The sequence below is a fragment of the Indicator indicator genome, chromosome 4 (genome assembly GCF_027791375.1).
Source record: "Indicator indicator isolate 239-I01 chromosome 4, UM_Iind_1.1, whole genome shotgun sequence".
In the NCBI taxonomy this organism is placed as follows: Eukaryota; Metazoa; Chordata; class Aves; order Piciformes; family Indicatoridae; genus Indicator; species Indicator indicator.
Genome location: NC_072013.1, coordinates 14,161,021 through 14,183,414, shown reverse-complemented (window position 1 = coordinate 14,183,414; position 22,394 = coordinate 14,161,021). Strand labels below are relative to the sequence as shown.

Genomic DNA, 22,394 nt, shown 5'->3' with positions numbered 1-22,394 from the left:
GGGTGGGGGGCAAGAGGCTGGAGCCAGGCTCTTTTCAGTGGTGCCCAGAGACAGGACAAGGGGCAGTAGACACAAACTGGAACCCAGGAGGTTCTATCTGAACAGGAAGAGAAAATTCTTTGGCATGAAGGTGCTGGAGGCCTGGAGCAGGCTGCCCAGAGAGGTTGTGAAGTCTCCTTGTCTACAGAGATTCCAACCCCCCCCGGCCATTGTGATCCTGGGCAAGCTGCTGTGGGTGCCCTGCTTTAGCAGGGGGTTGGACTGGATGAGTTCCAGAGGTCCCTTCCAACCCCCTCCTACTCTGTGATTCTGTGCAGAGGAAATGTTTCCCATCTAAAACAAAGTTTCCTTGTGAGTCCAACCTGTCAGAGCTAGTGGGCAGTATGAGGGTCAGTGTCTGGCACATGAGGGTGGTTGGGAGCTAAACAATCAGGAGATAACAATGAGTTTATTTCAGCTAAAGAAACTTGGCTTAGAAAAGGTGACTGAAGACAGAGCTCTGTGGTGGGGGTGTGATATGCCTAAATAAAACTGGAGTAGAGGATTATAGTGCAGTGCTGGTAGCTACTCATGATTTGTAAGTCAGAAGTTGCTCCTTTCTTATATGCTCTTATTGATAGGTAAAGGGACCTGCTTTTTGTGAAACCCTCTAAAGATGTCAATAGGATCAAAGCCATGCTGATTTCCAAGACTTTGATGTTGGTTTATTACCAGTTTTTGGAACCTTGAAGCTCTAACATCTCACCTCAGTCTCTTCTTTGTCCAAAATCATCTCAAGGACAGATGTTCAAGAAGCAGCTTGGAAAGAAAAGATTAAGAGTGGTTAAAAAAAAAGAATAAAAATAGCACAGATGCTGAACTTCTTCCTGTGCATAAGGAGCCACTCTATAAGTGTCCTTTCCATTTGCAGGAGGACCTTGGTTCCTGTCCTAGGGAAATGGCTTCCACTTTCTGTTTGGTTTCATGAAGTCAGTTGGGTTTGCAGTGCCAGGAGCTGCTAGCTCTTGCCTAGTCATAGCTCACAGCCCATTAACACAGCTAAGAGCCTGTAACCACAGGAGGACATGGATGTCCAGCAGGTCCAAGGGTGTGGATGAATGGTTGCTGTATTCAGCTGCTCTTTGGGCCAGTTCATAAATATCTTCCTTGGGACTAGGTTAAGAAAAAGGGCTCCAGGCTCTGAGAATAAAACTGGACTGAGAATGCTGTCCTTACTCCTCATGTGTTCAAGGAGTGTTGAGGAGATGGATGCTCGAATTAGCAAGGTTGGAAAAGATGGCCAAGATGGCCAACTGGTAACCTAACCCTGTCAAGTCCACCACTAAACCACAGAATCATTTAAGTAGGAAGAGACCTTTAAGATCATCATGGCCAACCATTAACCCAACACTGCCTAGGTCATGTCCCTCAGCACTGCTTCTAGATGTTCTGTTTTAACACTTCCAGGGATGGGGAATCCACCACTGCCCTGGGCAGCCTGGGCCAGGACTTGACCACTCTTTCAGTGAAGAAATGTTTGCTCATATCCAATCAAAACCTCCCCTGGTGCAACTTGAGGCCATTTCCTCTTGTCCTATCAATTGTTACAGGGAGAAGAGACCAACCCCCACCTAGGCTCCAGCCTCCTTTCAGGGAGCTCTAGAGAGCAATGAGGTCTGCCCTCAGCTTCCTCTTCTCCAGTCTAAACAATCCCAGCTCCCTCAGCTGTGCCTCTCCAGCCCTGTTCTCCAGACCCTTCCCCAGCTTTGTTGCCCTTCTCTAGGCCTGCTCCAGTCCCTCAGTGTCCTTCTTGGAGTGAGAGGCCCCAAACTGAACACAGTATTTGAGATGTGGCCTCACCAGTGCAGAGCACAAGGGGACAATCACTTTTCTGGCCTTGCTGGGCACACTAATCCTGATCCAAACCAGGATGTTGTTTACTTCTTGGCCACCTGGGGACCTATAGCACGCTGTAGTGTTGCACAGCTAGCTGTAGTCTTTCTTGGAATGCTGGTTTGGTGATGATATGTTACAAGACACACAGAAGGAGAGCCGACTTTGTGTGTTTTGCATGCAGGTCTGTGAGGAGAAGCCACCCCTGCATCTTGCTGTGCCTCTTAGTTTTTATTTGTCATAAACATGGCAGCCTTAGCTGAATGCCACCTCTTGGAATGCTGTTTAGATGTTCTGCCATGGATCCTCTTCTCTGCTCTGAACATTTCAAGTGACAGTTCATCACCTGCAGCTCCCTATTCCACTTCCATCAGCAGTTCCTTTCTATGTTTTCAGCCTCCTGGTGTCTGTCTAAGAAGGGAGAATCACCCAAATGAGAAAACCTCAGGCTTCATGATCCTGTGAGGACAGACTGAGAGAGTTGGGGCTGTTCAGTCTAGAGAAGAGAAGGCTCCCAGGAGACCTTCTTGTGGCCTTCCAGGATCTGAAGGGGTCTACAAGAAAGCTGGGGAGGGACTTTTGAGGGTGTCAGGGAGTGATAGGACTGGGGGGATGGAAAAAAAAAAAGAAATGGGTAGATGCAGATTGGATGTTAGAGGAAGAGTTGTTCCCCATGAGGGTGGTGAGAGACTGGCAGAGGTTGCCCAGGGAGGTGGTGGAAGCCTCATCCCTGGAGGTTTTTGCAGCCAGGCTGGATGTGGCTGTGAGCAACCTGCTGTAGTGTGAGGTGTCCCTGCCCATGGCAGGGGGGTTGGAACTGGCTGAGCCTTGAGGTCCCTTCCAACCCTGACAATTCTATGATTCTATGATCTTTGGGAACAACAACCACCCAAATGAGTTGATGGTTTCTAGACAGATATCAAACTCTGGTATTTATGGCCAGGGAAGTAGCAAGTGCATAATGACATTAGAGAGGAAGCTCCCTCTTTCTACTTGGTGTGCAACTGGAGCAGGCTCTGGTTGCCACAGCAACAGGGAGATGGCTAAATATAGCCTTCTCCAGCTCTGGACCACTTAAGGTAGAATGATGGGGAGGTGTGAGGGTGTGGGCCTGGATCTCTTCATCTTAACCAACTTGATGTGGTTTGGTGTTTTGTTTTTTTTTTTTCCCTGTTAACTGCACAGTTCAGTTAGGTGGAATGCAAATTTCTTTCTGCTGCACTGATGCTCATGTCATTCCTTAGCTCCTTCCCCCCAAAAAGTGTTTTTGTGTGGTTCCTCCAAGAGGGAAAATTGTAACTGGAGTAGCTGTAAGTGTTTCCCTTTTGTCTGGAGTTGATCCAAGGGCTGGAGCCACCTCTGCTGTGAGGACAGGCTGAGGGAGGTGGGGTTGTTCAGTCTGGAGAAGAGAAGCCTCTAGGGGGACATCATAGCTGCCTTCCAGTACCTGAAGGGAAAGTGTAGTAAGGCTGCAGAAGGACTTTTCATAAGGGTATTTAGAGACAGGGCAAAGGGGAATGGTTTGAGGCTGAGGGAGAGTAGGGTTGGTCTGGATCTGAGGAAAAAGTTGTTCAGCAGGAGAGTGGTGAGACTTTGGAACAGGCTGCCTCTGGCATTCTGGATGCCATTCCATGCTGCATTCACATCTCAAGTCTTGTGCTCAGTTCTGGGCTCTCCAGTTTGAAGAGAGACAGGGAACTATTGGAGAGGGTCCAGTGGAGGCTAAGGGGACTGCAGCATCTCTGTGAGGAGGAAAGGCTGAGAACCCTGGAGAAGAGCAGCCCCAGAGGGGACCTTCTCAATGCTCAGCAAGAGCTAAAGGGTAGGGGGCAAAAGGATGGAGCCAGGTTCTTTTCAGTGGTGCCCAGTGACAGGACAAGGGGCACTGGGCACAAACTGGAACCAAGGAGGTTCCACCTGAACATGAGGAGAAACTTCTTTGTTGTGAGGGTGCTGGAGCCCTGGAGCAGGCTGCCCAGAGAGGTTGTGGAGTCTCCTTGTCTGGAGAGATTCCAACCCCCCCTGGCCATTGTGCTGCTGGGCAAGCTCTGTGGGTGCCCTGCTTTAGCAGGGGGGTTGGACTGGATTATCCAGAGGTCCCTTCCAACCCCCACCATGCTGAGATACTGTAGTCTGTTCACATAGCAGTCTGACCTCATGAAAAAGTTCCTTACAATGCTCTCTAGTCTGGTGATCTCCTAAAAGCTGTTTGAATGCTCATTCCAATGCAAACCCTCATTTGAGCTCAGCAGTAAATAACCAGAAGCACCCCCAGCCTTGATAGGAAAAAAGGTTCTGGCACCCACTGCCTGCTGTTGTGAACATTTCAGGCTGAATTGGTGCTCTTATTTTTGCCTTACTAAGTATTTTGATCTCCATTGCTGCTTTATTTCACCACCTGTGACCACTCCTAACCAACACTCTGGCAGAAGTGTTTGAAATCCTCAATGACTGAAATGATTCTTTTCTGTCACCTTATCCCCTTGCAACCAGCTGCCCAGGGAGGTAGTGAAGTCACCATCCCTAGAGGTGGTCAGGAAATGTGTGGCCATGGCACTTTGGGACATGGTTTAGTGGCCATGGTGGTGTTGGCTTGATGACTGGACTTGATCTTGGAGGTCTTTTCCAACTGAAACAGTTTCTGTGATCTCATTTCTAGAGCTGGATCAGTCACATGTTTCATTCACACTTGTGTCAGGGCAGGAGCTGTGCTGGTCTGAAGCTTCTGTCATGATTTTCCAAGAGTGACCTGAATTTAGTTATTAATGATCACTTAAACCCTTTGCATTTAAGCTGCTCACTTAAAGCATGGTGCCAGCAGAAGCTTAGGGTGCAGGTAGCTGAACAAACAGGAGGAGGAACTCAGGTGTGGAGCTGCAGAAGGTGAGCTGTGTGATGCCTCTCTCTCTCTGCACCAGGCACAGCACAGGCTTGCTCTGTTCAGCTAAGCTGGCTTGGATTTCCTACAGGGTGGAAGAAGCAGCACAAATGAAGCTTCCACTGTGCTGAGCTCTCTGGTAGCACCTTCTAACAGTCTGCTCAGGCCCCTAACTGGCCTGAAGCTTTTGAAACTGCTTCTGCTTTCCACCTACCTCTAAATTACATCTCTGGTTCTGTAGATCAGAGCATGCTTTAGGCTGGAAGAGACCTTTAAGAGCAATTTCACCCAACACTGCCAAGTCCACCACTAAACCATCTCCCTCAGCACCATTTCTACACATTTTAAATCCCTCCAGGGGTTGGGACTCCATCACTTCCCTAGGCAGCCTGTTCCAGGGCTTGACAACCCTTTTGGGAAGAAATTGTTCCTCATGTCCAACCTGTATCTTCCCTGGGGCAACTTGAGGCCATTTCCTCTTATCATATGGCTTGTCAGTTCAGAGAAGAGCCCAACCCCCACCTCACTGCAACCTCCTTTCAGGGAGCTGCAGAGAGCAATGAGGTCTCCCTTCAGCCTTCTTTTCTCCAGACTAAACACCCCCAGTTCCCTCAGCTGCTCCTCACCAGCCCTGTTCTCCAGACCCTTCCCCAGCTTTGTTGTTCTTCTCTGGACCTGCTGCAGCCCCTCAATGTCCTTCTAGGAGTGAAGGCTCCAAAACTAAACCAGTATTTGAGTTATGGCCTCACCAGTGCTGAGTACAGGGGGATGATCCCTTTAACCCAACACCACCAAGTCCACCACTGAACCATCTCCCTCAGCACTACATATCCAAGTGTATTTTTTCATGGAGCTGGGTTTTCTTCCTCAGGGTATTCTGGAGGCTTGCAGTAATTTTCTAGACCATGCAAGCAGTAATTTTCTGGACCGTGCAAGATGTTTCCTTGATTTGATGTTGTCTCCATTGCCTTTCAGATCCAAAGGAGTCATCCTGAATATTGCCTCAGCTGCTGGGATGTATCCAACTCCACTGCTGACTCTTTACTCTGCAACCAAGGTAAGGGGTGGTGTTCTCCATGCTGAAATCGAGTGGCACACTTAAGCCAGCACCGCAGGAAGAAGTGTTTTGGTGTCCATCTAGTGGTGCTTTCATGAACTAAAAGTAGTCCAGCTTCCAGCTTAAAAGTTTTCCAGTAGTGGAATTTGGAAAGTCAGGAGAAAAGTCAGTGCAAGGGTTCTACTGGCATGGAAACAAATATTTTTGTGTTGTGCAGTCTGCTTTGATGTGGTAAAGGATGGTGGTGTTCCAGGCAAGCTCAGTGTGAGGCTGAGGAAGGACAAATGAGTTCAAGACACTTCCTTTTTCTGACTTTGAAACCTTTTTTTCCCCTCATCTTGCTGAAGCTGTGGATCTTCAGTATTGTATCTATGTGGATTTATTGAAGTAGGATGCTTCTAGTGCTTGCTGGCAGCAAACATTTGTCCTCCTTCTTTATGAATTGCTTTAAGTTTAGCATTGTGTTCCCCAGGGGTCAAGACTGGGTCTAGTCTTACTCAACATCTTCATCAGTGACCTGGATGAGGGGACAGAGTGGACCCTCAGCCAGTTTGTTGGTGCTACCAAACTGGGAGGAGTGGCTGACATCCCATCAGGTTGTGTAGCCATTCAGCCAGACCTGGCCAGGCTGGAGAGCTGGGTGGAGGGAACCTCATGAAGTCTGACAAGGGCAAGTATGGAGTCCTGCACCTGGGGAGGAATCACCCCCTGCAGCAGTACAGGTTAAGGGATGACCTGCTGGGAAGCAGCTGTGTGGAGAAGGACCTGGGAGTGCTGGTGGGTAACGATTTCACCACAAGCCATCAATGTGCCCTTGTGGACAAAAAGCCCAATGGTCTCCTGGCATTAAGAAGAGTGTGGTCAAGGGAGGTTTTCTTCCCCCTTTGCTGCCCTGTGAAGCCACACCTGGAGTCCTGGACCCAGTTTAAGAGAGACAGGGAACTACTGGAGAGAGTAAAAAAAAAAAAAAAAAAAAAAAAGGCTTTGAAGATGCTGAGCCCTGGTGGAGCAGGCTGCCCAGAGAAGTTGTGGAGTCTCCTTCCCTGCAGAGATTCCAACTCCCCCTGGCCATTGTGATCCTGGGCAAGCTGTGGGTGCCCTGCTTTAGCAGGGGGGTTGGACTGGGTGATCTCCAGAGGTCTCTTCCAACCCCTTACCACACTGAGATTCTTTAATTTGTGGTAAGAGAATGGATGGAGCTCTAGGGCCTTGTCACTGCCACCAAGCCAACTTCCTCTCATCTGCTGAGCATACCCTGCTGCTACCATAGCCAAGTTGGTCAACTGTTGTGCTTGCAGTGAGCCTATTATTGGCTTCTCTTCACCCTGGCAGCCACCACAAATCCCAGGTCCTTTGCAGCAGGGCTGCTACTCAACCAAAATGAAGACATGACCTTGTGCCACTCTGTAGAACTTTCCACTTCTCCCTGTGCCAGCTGAGATATGCCATGATGGTTAAGCAATTTATGAGGGTCTCTCTGGACTGAAGCTCTGTCCTGTCTTCTGCTCCATCCAGCATCCTCTGAGATGTGCAGAGGGTGTGCTTTATGTCATCATGTAGGTGCCTGAGAGGAGACACTGAACAATATGAGCCTTGGTGTTGATCTGTAGGGTTCTCTGCTTGATGTCAAGCTATTCATCATTTTAGCCTGGTGGTCCAGCCACTTTTCAGTCTGGCCAGTAGTTTGTCATTTCAGCATGTACCTGCTTGGCTGTCAAATGATTGCCTTATCTGGGGTGGAGGGACTTCTGGCAGGGGCTTGTGATGATAGGACAAGAGAATAGTGGCTTTGAGCTGAAAGAGGGGAGATTTAGACTGGAGATTAGGAAGAAATTCTTGACAGTGGGGGTGGGGAGACACTGGCACAGGTTGCCCAGGGAGGCTGCGGATGCCTCCTCCCTGCAGGTGTTCAAGGCCAGCTTGGATGAGGCCTTGAGCAAGCTGGGCTGGTGGGAGGTGTCCCTGCCCATGGCAGGGGGGTTGGTACTAGGTGACATTTAAGGTCCCTTCCAAGTCAAACCATTCTGACTTACAAAACTTGTCCACTCCATGGTAGAAAGGAATTTGCTGGGGGCAAACCTTGTCCAGTTCTCTCCTTTACATGCTTGGAAATGAATTCCAAGAGGGAAGTTTCCAGAATCTTCCCAGAAACTGATCATCATGGCCTTTTCAAGGAGGGCTGTGTTAACCTTCTTCCACTTGTGCAAGCCCTCCCCTAGCTTCCATAGCTCTTCAGCCATCACAGGCAGCAGACTTCCATCCAGACTAGTTCTTGCAGTGCTCTTGAGTGAATCCATGGTGGCTCCATGGCTCTGAACACATCCATCTTTTCTGAGCAGTGCCCGCTTGGTGCTGCCTCTGCCTATCCCTTGGGTCAAACCAAAGTGGTGCATGCAGAGTGAATAGCTTAACCTCTTCCTATCCCTTATCTCTAGGTAGTCTTCTTCATCCATCAACAGACCTCCATTATCTCTGAAATTCCTCTTGAAGCTACTGTAGGATCCTTAGTGCCACTTGATAGTCTTTTCCTAGCTCAGATTTTATTCCCAAGTACCCTGAAATGGTTTATGTGTTTCTCTTTTGCTGCTTGTCCTTGCTTCTTTCTCCCCTGTGCCCATTTTTAGTTCATTAAGATGCTCCCCACTTAGCCTTTTACTAAAGTTAGATACTAGGAAGAAATTCTTTCCAGTGAGAGTGGTGAAGCACTGGAAGAGGTTACCCAGGGAGGTTGTGGATGCCACCTCCCTGGAGGTGTCCAAGGCCAGGTTGGATGAGGCCTTGAGCAACCTGGTCTCTGGTAGGAGGTGTCCCTGCCCTTTGCAGGGGGTTGGGAACTAGATGATCTTCAGGGTCCTTTCCAACCTAAACCATTCTGTGACTTTGTGAAGTTTCCAGTCTGCTTCTACAACAGAGTGGTTTATTATACCAACCCATCAGTTGCTACTCTAGAGCTAGATATATTTCATGTTACATTTAGCAGCTGTGGTTTTAGTTCACTGGGACAGTTTTTGTCTTGTCTGCAGCTTATTTTTGTACCAAAGATACTTAGAGTATCTTTCTCAGATGTTCCCCTAAAGGATTTCCAGTTAACACCAGAAAGACAAAGTCTAGATGCAGAGGATGGAACTGAAGTACAGGATAAAAGTAACTGCAAGAGACATTCACAGTGGAATTAAAACAGTAATGTGGCACTACAGTTTGTTTTTTTTTCAGTCACAGTAGCTAATTACTTTAAATATTTCAAGGATTTAGAGTCTGAGCAGAACCTCCCCAGGATGAAGAAACCTTCCATGGTATCATTCATGTCAGAACAGACCTATATTTCCTCCAGACTCTCCGTGACATAGATTCATGGAATCATAGAATGGTTGGGTTGGAAGGGACCTTAAAGATCATCTAATTCCACTCCTCCTTGCTGTGGGCAGGGACACCTTCCACTAGCCCAGGTCACTCGAGGCCTCATCCAACCTGGCCTTGAACACCTCCAGGGAGGGGACATCTACAACCTCTTTGGGCAAACCTGTCCCAGTGTCTCACCACCCTCACTGTAAAGAATTTCTTCCTAATCTCCAAGCTAAATCTTCCCTCTTCCAGGTAAAAGCCATTGCCTCTTGACCTATCACTCCAAACCCTTGTCAAAAGTCCCTCCCCAGCTCTCCTGTAGCCCCCTTCAGATACTGGAAGGCTGCTTTAAGGTCTCCTGGAGCCTTTTCTTCACTAGGCTGAACATCCTCAACTCTCCCAGCCCTCTGATCATCTTCATGGTCTCCTCATCTTTCCAGATAAGAATCAATGCACACTCTTTGCTTCACTCTAAAGGAGGGAATATTTCAGTTTAGAAGCCCCAAAAGCCTGAAATTTGCTTTAGCTGATCAAATTTGCTCTTGAATAGCTGCTTCCTGGGAGCATGGCTCTTAGTTTTAATACACAAGGTCACTTTATTGTGGTGGTGCCCTTATGGAATGAACTGAGCTCTTGATTTTAGTGACAATCCACCTGACACTGCTTTGGTTTAGTCTTTCTTTCTTTTCTTTTTTTTTCCCCTATTTTTTTTTGGTGAGAATCTCAAGTATTTCTTCCCCTCCCTCTAGAAAACTTAGTTACAGGTAAAAAATAATCTGTCTGTATTCAGCACTGCTCATCTTCTGGCACAGAAAGGTTAGTAAGCATGAAAGTGACTCTCCTAATGGAGCTGTAGAAAGACTGGATCTGCAATTTTTAGGGTTGGGCATTTTTTTTTTTTCCCTCTCCTCATCTATGTAGAGAGGTTTTAAAGCATAGTATCCTTCAGGTCTAGGTCAATGGCTTTGGCTAATTACCAGGAACAGACTCAGTCCAACTCTTTAACCTTCCCCTGGAGAATTCCCTGTGAAATAAGACACTTAGAGGAATCACAGTCCTGGTTATTGACAGCTTTACCAATCCCCCTGCATTAACATCAGTGGCAAGTGAAATATCATAGGCTGGAGGGTGATGAAACTGAGGGCAGCCCTGCAGGACTTCAGGGAGCTGGTGGGAGAGAAGCTGGACATGAGCCAGCAATAGGCACTTGCAGCCCCAAAGGCCAGTGGCAGCCTGGGCTGCATCCAGAGCAGCATGGCCAGAGATGGAAAGAGGAGGGGGATCCTGCCCCTCTACTCTGCCCTGCTGAGACCTCACCTGCAGTGCTGTGTCTACCTCTGGAGCCCTCAAAACAAGAAAGACATGGACCTGATGGAGAGGCTCCAGAGGAGGGGCACAAAGATGATCAGCAGCTGTGAGTAGCTCTGCTAGGAGGATAGGCTGAGGGAGCTGGGGGTGTTCAGCCTGGAGAAGAGAAGGCTCCAGGCAGACCTAAGAGCAGCCTGCCAGGACCTGAAGGGGGCTACAGGAAGGCTGCAGAGAGACTGTTTGCAAAGGCCTGCAGGGACAGGACCAGGGACAATGGTTTGAAATGAGAGCAGAGCAGATTGAGATTGGATGTGAGGAACAAGTTCTTTATTAGGAGGGTGGTGGAACACTGGAACAGGTTGCTCAGGGAGGTGGTTGAGGCCCAAACCTTGGAGATACTCAAGGTCAGGCTCGACAGGGCTCTGATTTAGTTGAGGATGTCCCTGCTGCCTGTAGGGGGGTTGGACTGGATGACCTTCAGAGCTCCCTTCTAACCCATTCTATGATTACTCTCCCTCCCCATGTCTTCAGTATCTGGGTTTATTATTTGATAGCCAAGGAGAGGACATTTTCTTTATCTTCTTCTCTGCTTATATGGGGCAATAATCTGAATTTAGAGTCTTAGAGAGCATTCTAAAGCCTGCTTCAAGTTTAAAGGTTGTTAAGGACCTTGAGCATCTGGGGGTAGAAAAGCCAACTTGTCTTGAAAGAAATTCCTCATGAATCAAAACTCATTTGGAAAACTGCAAGTTGCTTTTTCTTCCCCTGTGGCACAAACTGGAACCCAGGAGCTTCCATCTGAACACGAGGAAAAACTTTTTCTGTGCTGTGAGGGGTGCAGAGTTGCTTGTAAAGGTTTTTCACGTCAATCTGGAGCTCTGAAGAGTTATTTCAAGTACCCTTCCCAAAGCTGCAAACTCCACTTTCCCACTTTCTTTTCTCTCCAGGCTTTTGTGGATTACTTCTCCCGAGGCCTCCACGCAGAATACAAGAGCAAAGGCATCTTTGTGCAGGTGAGTAGAGTCTTGGTTACCACAGCAACATTTGTGCCCTGGTAACCAAAGCAACCTTCACTTAGGAATGTGTGACACAGGCTAAATTGAAGGATTTCCTCTAATCCCATTAGCAGCTTGCTTAAGCTACTCAGAAAACACAATTTGGTGGGGTGGGGTTTTTTTTTGGGGGGTGGGAGGGGGAATAATTGAACCTTTCAGTAGAAATTACTCCATAAAGCTTGTGTGCAACTCTGTGGAACAGGTATTTATACAACTTCCAACTGCTGGAATGCACTTTGGGAGAGTGTTTTGTACAGAGAGATTCCATAGGTGGCTGCCCAAAAGAGGAGGGACAGCAGCAGCATTAGGGAATCACCTGCTAGTGGAAGCCCCGCAGCAGCAACCAGCAGAGGCCTCAAAGACCTCTTTGTGTGTAATGGTCTTGAGTTCATTTGATTTAGCATTGAGTTTCCACATTAGAATCCTTTCATTTGGAAGAGACCTTTCAGATCATCAAGCCCAACCATTCTGCCAATGGCTGGTGCTAAACCACAGCCCTCGTCTCTGTGTCTTTAAACATCTCCAGGGATGGGGATTCAACCACCTCCCTGGGAAACTTGGTCCAGTATTTGAGAAGCCTTTCAGTGAGGAAGTTTCTCCTAATGTCCAACCTTAAATTCCCCCTGGTGCAAGCTGAGGCCTTTTCCTTTTATGCTTATTCCTTGGGAGAAGACACCAACCCCACCTGGCTCCAGCTTCCTTTCAGGGAGTTGGAGAGAGCAAGAAGGTCTCCCCTCAGCCTTTCCCAGGCTAAACAACCTCAGCTCCTTCAGGTGCTCCTCACCAGCCCTGTTCTCCATACTCTTCCCCAGCTTTGTTAGCCCTTCTCTGTACCTGCTCCAGTCCCTCAATGTCCTTCTTGGAGTGAGGAGCCCAAAACTGAACCTGGGCATGTTGCTGGCTCATTTTCAGCCAGCTGGCAACCAGCACACCCAGTTCCTTTTCCACTGGGCAGCTTCCAGCCCGTCTGCCCCAAGCCTGGAGCCTTCATGGGATTGTTGTGACCTGGCACTTGGCCTTGTTGAACTTCATCCTGTTGGCTTCAGCCCAATTACTAATGAGTCTTGTTGGGCTTTTTTTCCCCTCTCATTTGTTTACCTTCCAGTGTTTTTGATTGCATAAAAGCAAACCAAGTCCCAGCTTGGTGGAATTTTACTTTACTATCACCACTCTTAACGTTTCCTTCCAGAACATGTCCAGAATCTCCAGCTTTGGTTGCAAACATTGTATGAAATTACAGACTATGGGAAAGATTTCCTACTTTTGGGGTATGAAAAGCTAGAAATAAGTTCTCGGTGTCTTCACTTCTTTGTAAATGTCATAGAATCATAGAATTGGCAGGGCTGGAAGGGACCTCAAGGCTCAGCCAGTTCCAACCCCCCTGCCATGGGCAGGGACACCTCACACTACAGCAGGTTGCTCACAGCCACATCCAGCCTGGCTGCAAAAACCTCCAGGGATGAGGCTTCCACCACCTCCCTGGGCAACCTCTGCCAGTCTCTCACCACCCTCATGGGGAACAATTTCTTCCTCACATCCAATCTGAATCTACCCACTTCTAGTTTTGCTCCACTCCCCTCAGTCCTGTCACTCCCTGATGCCCTCAAAAGTCCCTCCCCAGCTTTCTTGGAGCCCCCTTCAGATCCTGGAAGGCCACAAGAAGGTCTCCTGGGAGCCTTCTCTTCTCCAGACTGAACAACCCCAACTCTCTCAGTCTGTCTCCAGAGCAGAGCAGCTCCAGCCCTCTGCTCATCCTCATGGCCCTTCTCTGGACACCTTCCAGTACCTCCAGATCCTTCCTGGAACAGAGGCTCCAGAACTGGACCCAGAGCTCCAGGTGGGGTCTGAGCAGAGTGGAGCAGAGGGGGAGAATCCCCTCCCTGGCCCTGCTGGCCACACTTCTCTTGCTGCAGCCCAGGCTCTGCTTGGCTCTCTGGGCTGCAAGTGCTCACTGCTGGCTCCTGGTGAGCTTCTCCTCCCCCAGCACCCCCAAGGCCTTTTCTTCAGAGCTGCTCCCCAGCCATTCCCTGCCCAGCCTATATCAGTGCTTGGGATTGCCCTGACCCAGCTGCAGGACCTTGCCCTTGGTCTTGTTGAACCTCATGAGGTTGTCATGGGCTCACCTCTGCAGCCTGTCCAGGTCCCTCTGGATGGATCCCTTCCCTCCAGCCTGTCAGCTGCACCACACAGCTTGGTGTCATCAGCAAACCTGCTGGGGGTTCCTCATTGCCACTGTCCATGTCACCAACAAAGATGTTAAACAAGCCTGGTCCCAGGACTGATTCCTGAAGGACTCCACTTGTCCCTGGCCTCCACTTGGCCATGAACCCAATGACAGCCACCCTTTGGGTGTGGCCACCAAGCCAGCTCTTGTCAAAAAGACAAGATTGCCATCTGGCATTCTGTACCCACAGTTCAGAGGCTGTCTTGTTTTAAGGCCCATGCTGGCTGTGGGTACTGACTTCCTGGCAGCACCGCTTTTTTTTTTTTGCCCCTGAATGTGGACAGTGGCTCTCCACCCTGAGTGGTGTGGGCCTGATGGCCAATAGCTGTCACAGCTTCCATTTGTTATGCTAATTTCACTGCAGTCTGTGTCCTTGGCAGCTTCTTCCAGCCTAAGCCACTATGAACCACTAATGAATATTGCAAGTACCTTCCTGTGAAGACTAGCTGATGTATTTCCTTCAAGCCCTTCACATCCCCCTTGGATTGTTTGAAGTTCCTCTCTGTGACCTTCACAAGTGTCACTCATTTTGCACTTCCAGCTGAGATCACTATTTAAACAGTTAGCTTTCACCATGCCAATATCTGCAGAGCCCTGCTGTGTGGAAGGCAGAAAGGACCTGAAGACCTTTAAGATCATTCAGTCCAGCCATTAACCCAACACTTCCAAGTCTACCACTAAGCCATGTCCCTCAGCACCACATCTTGCATGGCTTTGAAACCCCTGCAGGGATGGGGACTCCACCACTGCCCTGAGTAACCTCTTCCATGACTGGACAAGACTCTCAGGGAAGAAATTGTTCCTCATGTTCAACCTAAACCTTCCTTGGTACAACCTGAGGCTGTTTCCTCTCATCCTATCATCTCAGCTTGATAGCTGGGAGAAGAGAACAAACCCCATCTGCCTCCAGCCATCTTTCAGGTTCTTCCCCACCATCCCAGGTGAATCTGAGGGCTTGCAGCAGAGAAGCACCGCCCCTTAGAAGTGGTTTTGTTGCCTCGGATCAGAACTGAGAAGGCAGCCACTCTGAGCTTGAAATCAGCCTACAGCTTATCTGATTCTAGTTCCTTGGTGGCCCTGTAAGTGGGGTTTGAATGCATTCCTTGCTCTCATGTGAACCTTTCCTTTCCAACCCTGCAGAGTGTTCTCCCCTATTTTGTGGCCACAAAGATGTCCAAGATCCGCAAGCCGACCTTCGACAAGCCCAGTGCTGAGACCTACGTCAGAGCTGCTCTGGGCACCGTGGGCCTGCAGACCCAGACCAACGGGTGCCTGCCCCATGCACTCATGGTAAGTCAGCAGGGGGAAGCTGGGAAGGAGTCTGTCTTCGTTTGGAGAGCAGACAGAAATTATTTTACTCCCAAAGGAAGTATAAATTAAGAGGCTCTCGGTGACTTGGAGAGAAATCATGGAATCAAGAAGGTTGGAAGAGACCTCAAAGATCATCAAGTCCAACCTGTCACCTTAAACCTCATGACTATACAGAGTTACATTCAAAAATATACAGGAAAAGAGAGGAGAGCCCTGTGGAGAAAGGACCTGGGAGTGCTGGTGGACAGCAAGTTCTCCATGGGTCAGCAATGTGCCCTGGTGGCCAAGAAGGCCAATGGGGTCCTGGGGTGCATTCAGAGGAGCGTGTCCAGCAGAGCCAGGGAGGTTCTCCTCCCCCTCTCCTCTGCCCTGCTGAGACCTCACGTGGAGCATTGCATCCAGTTCTGGGCTCCCCGTTTCAAGAGGGACAGGGATCTGCTGGAGAGAGTCCAACAGAAAGCTACCAGGATGATTGAGGGACATCTCTAGTTCCTCAGCCATTTAACCTGTCCTCTCCCCCTCTGGTTCCACACTCCAGGAGTATCTTTCCTATCTTTAAGAGACCTCATTTGAATTGAACTCAGATTTGAGTCCACTCCTAAAAAGCCAAACTGAGTGGCCAGGTTTTAGCTCATGTCCTTTCCCTGCTTCTCCTGTACTCTTTTGGCTCCAATCACAACTGGATTAGGGTCATTTTTCAAGGGTAGACACACACTCAAAGCTCCCCTACTCATGAGAGTCCAGGGGAGGGCCACAAGGATGCTGAAGGGACTGGAGCACTGCCTGGTGAAGAGAGGCTGAAAGCCCTGGGGCTGTTCAGTCTGGAGAAGAGAAGACTGAGGGGGCATTTGATAAATGTTTATAAATATGTGAGGGCTGGGGGTCAAGAGGGAAGGAAAGGCTCTGCTCAGTTACACCCTGGGGTAGGACAAGGGCAGTGGATATATATAGTACAGCACAGGAGGTTCCACCTCAACATGAGGAGGAACTTCTTCACTGTGAGGGTCCCAGAGCACTGGAACAGGCTGCCCAGAGAGGTTGTGGAGTCTCCTTCTCTGGAGCCTTTGCAGCCCTGTCTGGATGTGTTCCTGTGTGACCTGTGCTGGATTCTCTGCTCCTGCTCTGGCAGGGGGGTTGGACTTGATGATCTTCAAAGGTCCCTTCCAACCCCTAACATCCTGTGAGCCTGTGGTATACAGGATACATGGAAACCAACCAAAAGCCTTCTCCCCAACCAGAGGAAACCACAACCCCTAGTGCTCATTTTCTACCCCTTCTCATTGTCTCCCTGGCCTAAGCAGGCCATAATTGTGGAGGAGAAAATCAGTCAGGCCTCTGCAGGCCACAGACAGGCCTCCTCCCCCATGGTTTACCAGATAAGGGACTCCTCCCAGAGAACTGAAGGGAAGGGAAGACTAAAGGGTGAGTTAGCCTTGCTGCTAGCTTATAAAGAGAATTATGGGATTGAGTAACAAAGTTACAGTTTTCCAGGGTCCACCTCCTGGACCTTTCTGGTCCAGTTGGTGGACTCAACTCTTACGTTTTTTATTTTTTGGGTTTCTTTTTTTTTTTTTAATACATCTGCCTCAAACTATGACAAGGAGCCACGGTGGCCTTTGGGTGTGTCTGTTAGGGAAGAGTAAAGAATCATTCTTAGTATTAATATTACAATGGTTTGGGTGGGAAGGAACCTTTCAAGGTCATCTAGTCCCACAGCTCTGCAGTCAGCAGGGACATCTGCAACTAGAACAGGTTGTTCAGAGCCACAAACAGCCTGACCTGGAATGGTTCCAGGGATGGGGCTTCTACCATCTCTCTGGACAATCTGCCCCAGGGTCTCACCACCCTCAGCACAAGCAATTTCTTTGTTCTATCCAGCCTCATTCTCCCTCTTTTAGTTTCAAACCCGTCACCTCCTGGTCTGTCACAACAGGCCATGCTCAGCAGTCTGTCCCCAGCTTTCTGATCAGCTCCTTTAAGTCCTGAAAGGCCACCAGGGGGTCTCCCTGGAGCCTTCTCCAGGCAGAACAACCCCATTGGGGGCTAGGGCATCTTTGGGGGTTTGACCCTTCAGGACAGTTATCTTGCCCAACCTTCCTGCAGTGAGCAGGGACATTTCCAGCTAGATCAGGCTGCTCAGGGCCCCATCAAGCCTGACCTTGAATGTCTCCAGAGGTGAGGCCTCCACCACAGCTCTGGGCAACCTTGTTGCAGTATTTCACTTACCTTCATTGTGAAGAACTTCTTCCTGGTGTCCAGCCTAAATCTCCCCTGCTCCAGTTCAAACTCTTCTAATTGTGACTTGGAAATATTTGTGTGTGCTGCCAACTGTTAAATTTCACTTAGCACAGGCTCTAAAAGGCTGAGACTTTTTCTCTCCTCATTTTGTTGTTTTTGTTTTGTTTTCAGGGCTGGATCTTCTCTCTTCTCCCTTCTTCTACTGCCATTAACTTACTCATGAAAACAAACAAACAACTCCGAGCTCGTTACTTGAAAAAAAAGAAGGAGAAGTAAGTTGGAGGCAGCTTGGAAGCCTCCTGGGAGTCCTGCAAGTTGCAGAGCTGCAGCACCAAGTCGACCCTAATGCTTTAACCATCTTCAATCATAGGTGTACCTTCTAACAAGCAAAACAGGAGGATAGAAGTGAAAGGAGGCCATTGACTTCTAACAGTGATTTCAAAACAGACTTCCTTTGTTCATAGCTAATCCAAGTTAGGGGGTGGGGGTGAAGTGCTTTGGGCTAAAATCACACTGCTGTAAGAAATGCTCACCAAGGACTTTGATCAGACATTGCTCTCAGCTTGCCTGTAGAGTGTCCATCGCATCTCTGCATCCTGCCTGTGGGAGAGGGGTAGGAAAGTGGCAGTTTTCTCACTTTCCTGGGCAGGAGTGGGAAGGGAGTATCTTCACCAAGGTAACCCAGCACTGCTGACAGAGGATTACTTCTTCCCACCTTGCCACCTGGGTTACCTGCAGGGATCCTGCCTTGTCAAGCATCTCATGAGTGCTTTCCCAGGGTGGTTTTTGGGGGGGGGGTATGAACTCGAGGGGCAAACTGGCCAAAAAAAATAAAAAACCAAACCCAAACCTCATCTATAAATATCTACATAAAATAACATCACCACAAAAATATGTACCTGGATTCTAACTTTTCATTCCTCTGTAATCTTCACAGTCTGTAATAATAATAATGTTTTTACAAGCTCAGTGCCTGCTTTTCCTTGCTTAGGTGGTGGATACCACGATGTAGATAAATGTCACCCCTTCTGTGTCACCTTGCTGGCCACTGTGGTGAGCCCTTTAAATGCAGAGCTGGAAATGAGTCACTCAAACTTCTTGCTGAGGTATCTATCTTTGCTGAGGCCCTTTGAAACAGGAATATTTGAGACAGCTTTAAAAATGAGACCCCAACTTCGAACATCTTTCACTGATGGTTTTTTTCCATGTCTCGACCTGATTTGTTTGGTTCTGTTCCAAAATGCAGTCCTCCAGAAGTTTCCTCAGCTCCAGGAGAACAGGGATCTCAAGAGTACATGAGAAATCTGAGCTGCTGCTGTCTCTGTTTGCCTATTAAATGTTGTGGTCTCTAACATTTCTTTTTTTAATCAACACAAAGTCCACCAACCAAACCGCAAGCAGCTCCCTGTGTTTTCTGCTGTGACTTCCTCTGCTTGAAGAGTGGCAGGTTGCTTTCTGTCCTCAAAAGAATTCATTTCAAGCTCTGGTTTGGAAGCAGAAGAGGTGATTTAGAGGAAAGGGGGGTTAGGGGAGGTGGGGGGGAGGGGGGTGCTAATGTTTCTGTACATTGACAAAAACCTGAATACCGATGCAATGGTGCTGATCAAATCTGAGAGGCAGATCCTATCCCAGTCATGTTCTTGATGTTTTGGAGCAGGGATGGTGAAGTCAGTGGTGTTAGTTCTGTAGGAGCACTTGGTTCAGTTTGCTCAGGATCTGATGTGGAAGCTATCAGACTAAACCTGTGTGTTTCTGACTTTGTCAAACAAATAAAATGGAATTTACTCTGAATATATTGAATCTGTTGGGGTTTTTCCTTCCTTTGCCTACTCCTGATTGTCCTTTATCCCATATAATCACACAGTGAAAACTGCTGGACTTTTACTTGCTAAACCCAAGCTTTTATTAACCTCTTTTCCTGGCTGTTTATCTCTTTTATAGTCACAGACCCTCCCTGTGCCACAACCATGAGAGAGAGTCAAGGCCAGCCATACTCCAGTGACACCTGCTTCGCCCAGGAACAGCCTAGGACTGAAGGAAGGAGAAACAGCTCAGCACAGTGCCTGTGGGTAACGCCCAGCACCACTGAGGGCTGCTGCCATGTGCTGCACCCTGTGCCTGGGCTGAGAGCTGGAGGGGAGCTAGTTCTGGTTTCCCTCATTACCTGTGACTTGGCAAATCCATGTTGCTGCTCTGCACACGTGGGGAAGTAGCTATCTGACTTACACAGCAAGTTCCAAAGGTTGGAACAGGTGATCCTTGGGGTCCCTTCCAACCTGGCATTAGAATCATAGAATCATAGAATCAGTCAGGGTTGGAAGGGACCACAAGGATCAGCCAGTTCCAACCCCCCTGCCATGGGCAGGGACACCTCACACTACATCAGGCTGGCCAGAGCCTCATCCAGCCTGGCCTTAAACACCTCCATGGATGGGGCCTCAACCACCTCCCCGGACCATTGTGTGAGTCTGTGTTATTCAAAGAGGCCTCCTGGCCAAAGCAGCCAAATTTTGACAATAAACCTTCAATTTGCCAAAGACAGTCCTGCTTATCCTTACCACACTCTAACCATGGCATCTTCCAAACCAGCCATGAAACCAGGAAAGGGATGAGTGGATGTGAATGTACTTTCAGCTGTAAATCTGTCTTGAGTCAGGGGCATGACAGGCCAAGTGCCAGGTCCTGCACTTGGGTCACAACAACCCCATGAATGCTACAGGCTTGGGGCAAAGTGGCTGGAAACTGCCTGGTGGAAAAGGACCTGGAGGTATTCATCAACAGCTGGCTGAAGATGAACCAGCGTGTACCCAGGTGGCCAAGAAGGCCACAAGCATCCTGGCCTGGATCAGTAGGAGTGTGGCCAGCAGGACCAGGTGAGGGATCATCCCCCTGTACTCAGCACTGGTGAGGCCATAACTCAAATACTGGTTTAGTTTTGGAGCCTTCACTCCTAGAAGGACATTGAGGGGCTGCAGCAGGTCCAGAGAAGGACAACAAAGCTGGGGAAGGGTCTGGAGAACAGGGCTGGTGAGGAGCAGCTGAGGGAACTGGGGGTGTTTAGTCTGGAGAAAAGAAGGCTGAAGCTCATTGCTCTCTGCAGCTCCCTGAAAGGAGGTTGCAGTGAGGTGGGGGTTGGGCTCTTCTCTGAACTGACAAGCCATAGGATAAGAGGAAATGGCCTCAAGTTGCCCCAGGGAAGATACAGGTTGGACATGAGGAACAATTTCTTCCCAAAAGGGTTGTCAAGCCCTGGAACAGGCTGCCTAGGGAATTGATGGAGTCCCAACCCCTGGAGGGATTTAAAATGTGTAGAAATGGTGCTGAGGGAGATGGTTTAGTGGTGGACTTGGCAGTGCTGGGTGAAATTGCTCTTAAAGGTCTCTTCCAGCCTAAAGCATGCTCTGATCTACAGAACCAGAGATGTAATTTAGAGGTAGGTGGAAAGCAGAAGCAGTTTCAAAAGCTTCAGGCCAGTTAGGGCCTGAGCAGACTGTTAGAAGGTGCTACCAGAGAGCTCAGCACAGTGGAAGCTTCATTTGTGCTGCTTCTTCCACCCTGTAGGAAATCCAAGCCAGCTTAGCTGAACAGAGCAAGCCTGTGCTGTGCCTGGTGCAGAGAGAGAGAGGCATCACACAGCTCACCTTCTGCAGCTCCACACTTGAGTTCCTCCTCCTGTTTGTTCAGCTACCTGCACCCTAAGCTTCTGCTGGCACCATGCTTTAAGTGAGCAGCTTAAATGCAAAGGGTTTAAGTGATCATTAATAACTAAATTCAGGTCACTCTTGGAAAATCGTGACAGAAGCTTCAGACCAGCACAACTCCTCCATGACACATTTATTCATGTACCCATACTTTGCCCTGGGGTTGTTCAGCCTGATGGGGGTTGGTGTCTTCTCCCCAGTAACAAGCAGTAACTCAGCCCTAAACCAGGTCCAGGCCGCTGACTGCTTCTCTGAAACACCAGAGATAACCCTCCAAGTCCTGTTCCTCAGTGCCGTGCAGACAGGCTGGACAGATGGGCAGGGTCTAACAGGATGGCATTCAACAAGTCCAAGTGCCAGGTGCTGCACTTGGCCACAACAACCCCAGGCAGTGCTACAGGCTGGGGTCAGAGTGGCTGGAGAGCAGCCAGGTGGAAAGGGACCTGGGGTTGCTGGGTGAGAGCAGCTGAAGAGGAGCCAGCAGTGTGCCCAGGTGGCCAAGAAGGCCAATGGCATCCTGGCCTGCATCAGCAAGAGTGTGGCCAGCAGGAGCAGGGAAGTCATTCTGCCCTGTGCTCAGCTCTGGTTAGGCCACACTGTGTCCAGTTCTGGGCTCCTCAGTTCAAGAAGGACATTGAGATACTTGAAGGTGTCCAGAGAAGGGCAACAAAGCTGGGGAGGGGTCTGGAGCACAGCCCTGTGAGGAGAGGCTGAGGGAGCTGGGGGTGTTTAGCCTGGAGAAGAGGAGGCTCAGGGCAGACCTCATTGCTCTCTACAACTGCCTGAAGGGAGGCTGTAGCCAGGTGGGGGTTGGGCTCTTCTCCCAGGCAAGCAGGGACAGAAGGAGAGGACACAGTCTCAAGCTGCACCAGGGGAAGTTTAGGCTGGAGGTGAGGAGAAATTTCTTCCCAGAAAGAGTAATTGGCCATTGGGATGTGCTGCCCAGGGAGGTGGTGGAGTCACCATCCCTGGAGGTGTTCAAAACCAGCTTGGATGTGGCCCTTGGAGCCATGGTTTAGTTGTCAGGTGTTAGGTATTAGGTAATAGGTTGGACTTGATGATCTCTGAGGTCTTGTCCACACTGGTTGATTCTGTGATTCTGTGGTGGAGTCCCCATCCCTGGAGGTGTTTCAAAGCCGTGGTGCTGAGGGCCATGGCTCAGTGGTGACCTGGCCGGTGCTGGGCTAAGAGCTAGACTCGATGATTTAAACATCTCTGCCAACCAGATCGATTCTGTGCTCTAACCTTCAGGTGCTCACGGAGCCCGGGGGGCAGTGAGCAGTGGGGTGCAGAAGCCGGTACCGGCCGCCGTGAGGGGCAGAGGCGCGGAACCCGCGGCGCTTGGCCGCGCTGCCGGCGGAACCGGGCGGGCGGCGCACAGGGTCCGGGCGGGCGCCGAGGCGGCGCC

The 22,394-nt window shown here is 49.4% G+C and overlaps 1 protein-coding gene across 1 annotated transcript in view; it reads left to right on the top strand.

The window, feature by feature from the left end:
- HSD17B12 (hydroxysteroid 17-beta dehydrogenase 12) overlaps positions 1-18,046 on the top strand; it is a 98,820-nt gene extending 80,774 nt beyond the window's left edge. The window contains 4 exon segments of the mRNA XM_054400273.1: positions 5,726-5,807; positions 11,405-11,470; positions 14,877-15,026; positions 17,457-18,046. Coding sequence (XP_054256248.1) covers positions 5,726-5,807; positions 11,405-11,470; positions 14,877-15,026; positions 17,457-17,561 — 403 coding nt within the window. The 3' untranslated portion in view covers positions 17,562-18,046.
- The last annotated feature ends 4,348 nt before the right edge of the window (positions 18,047-22,394 follow it).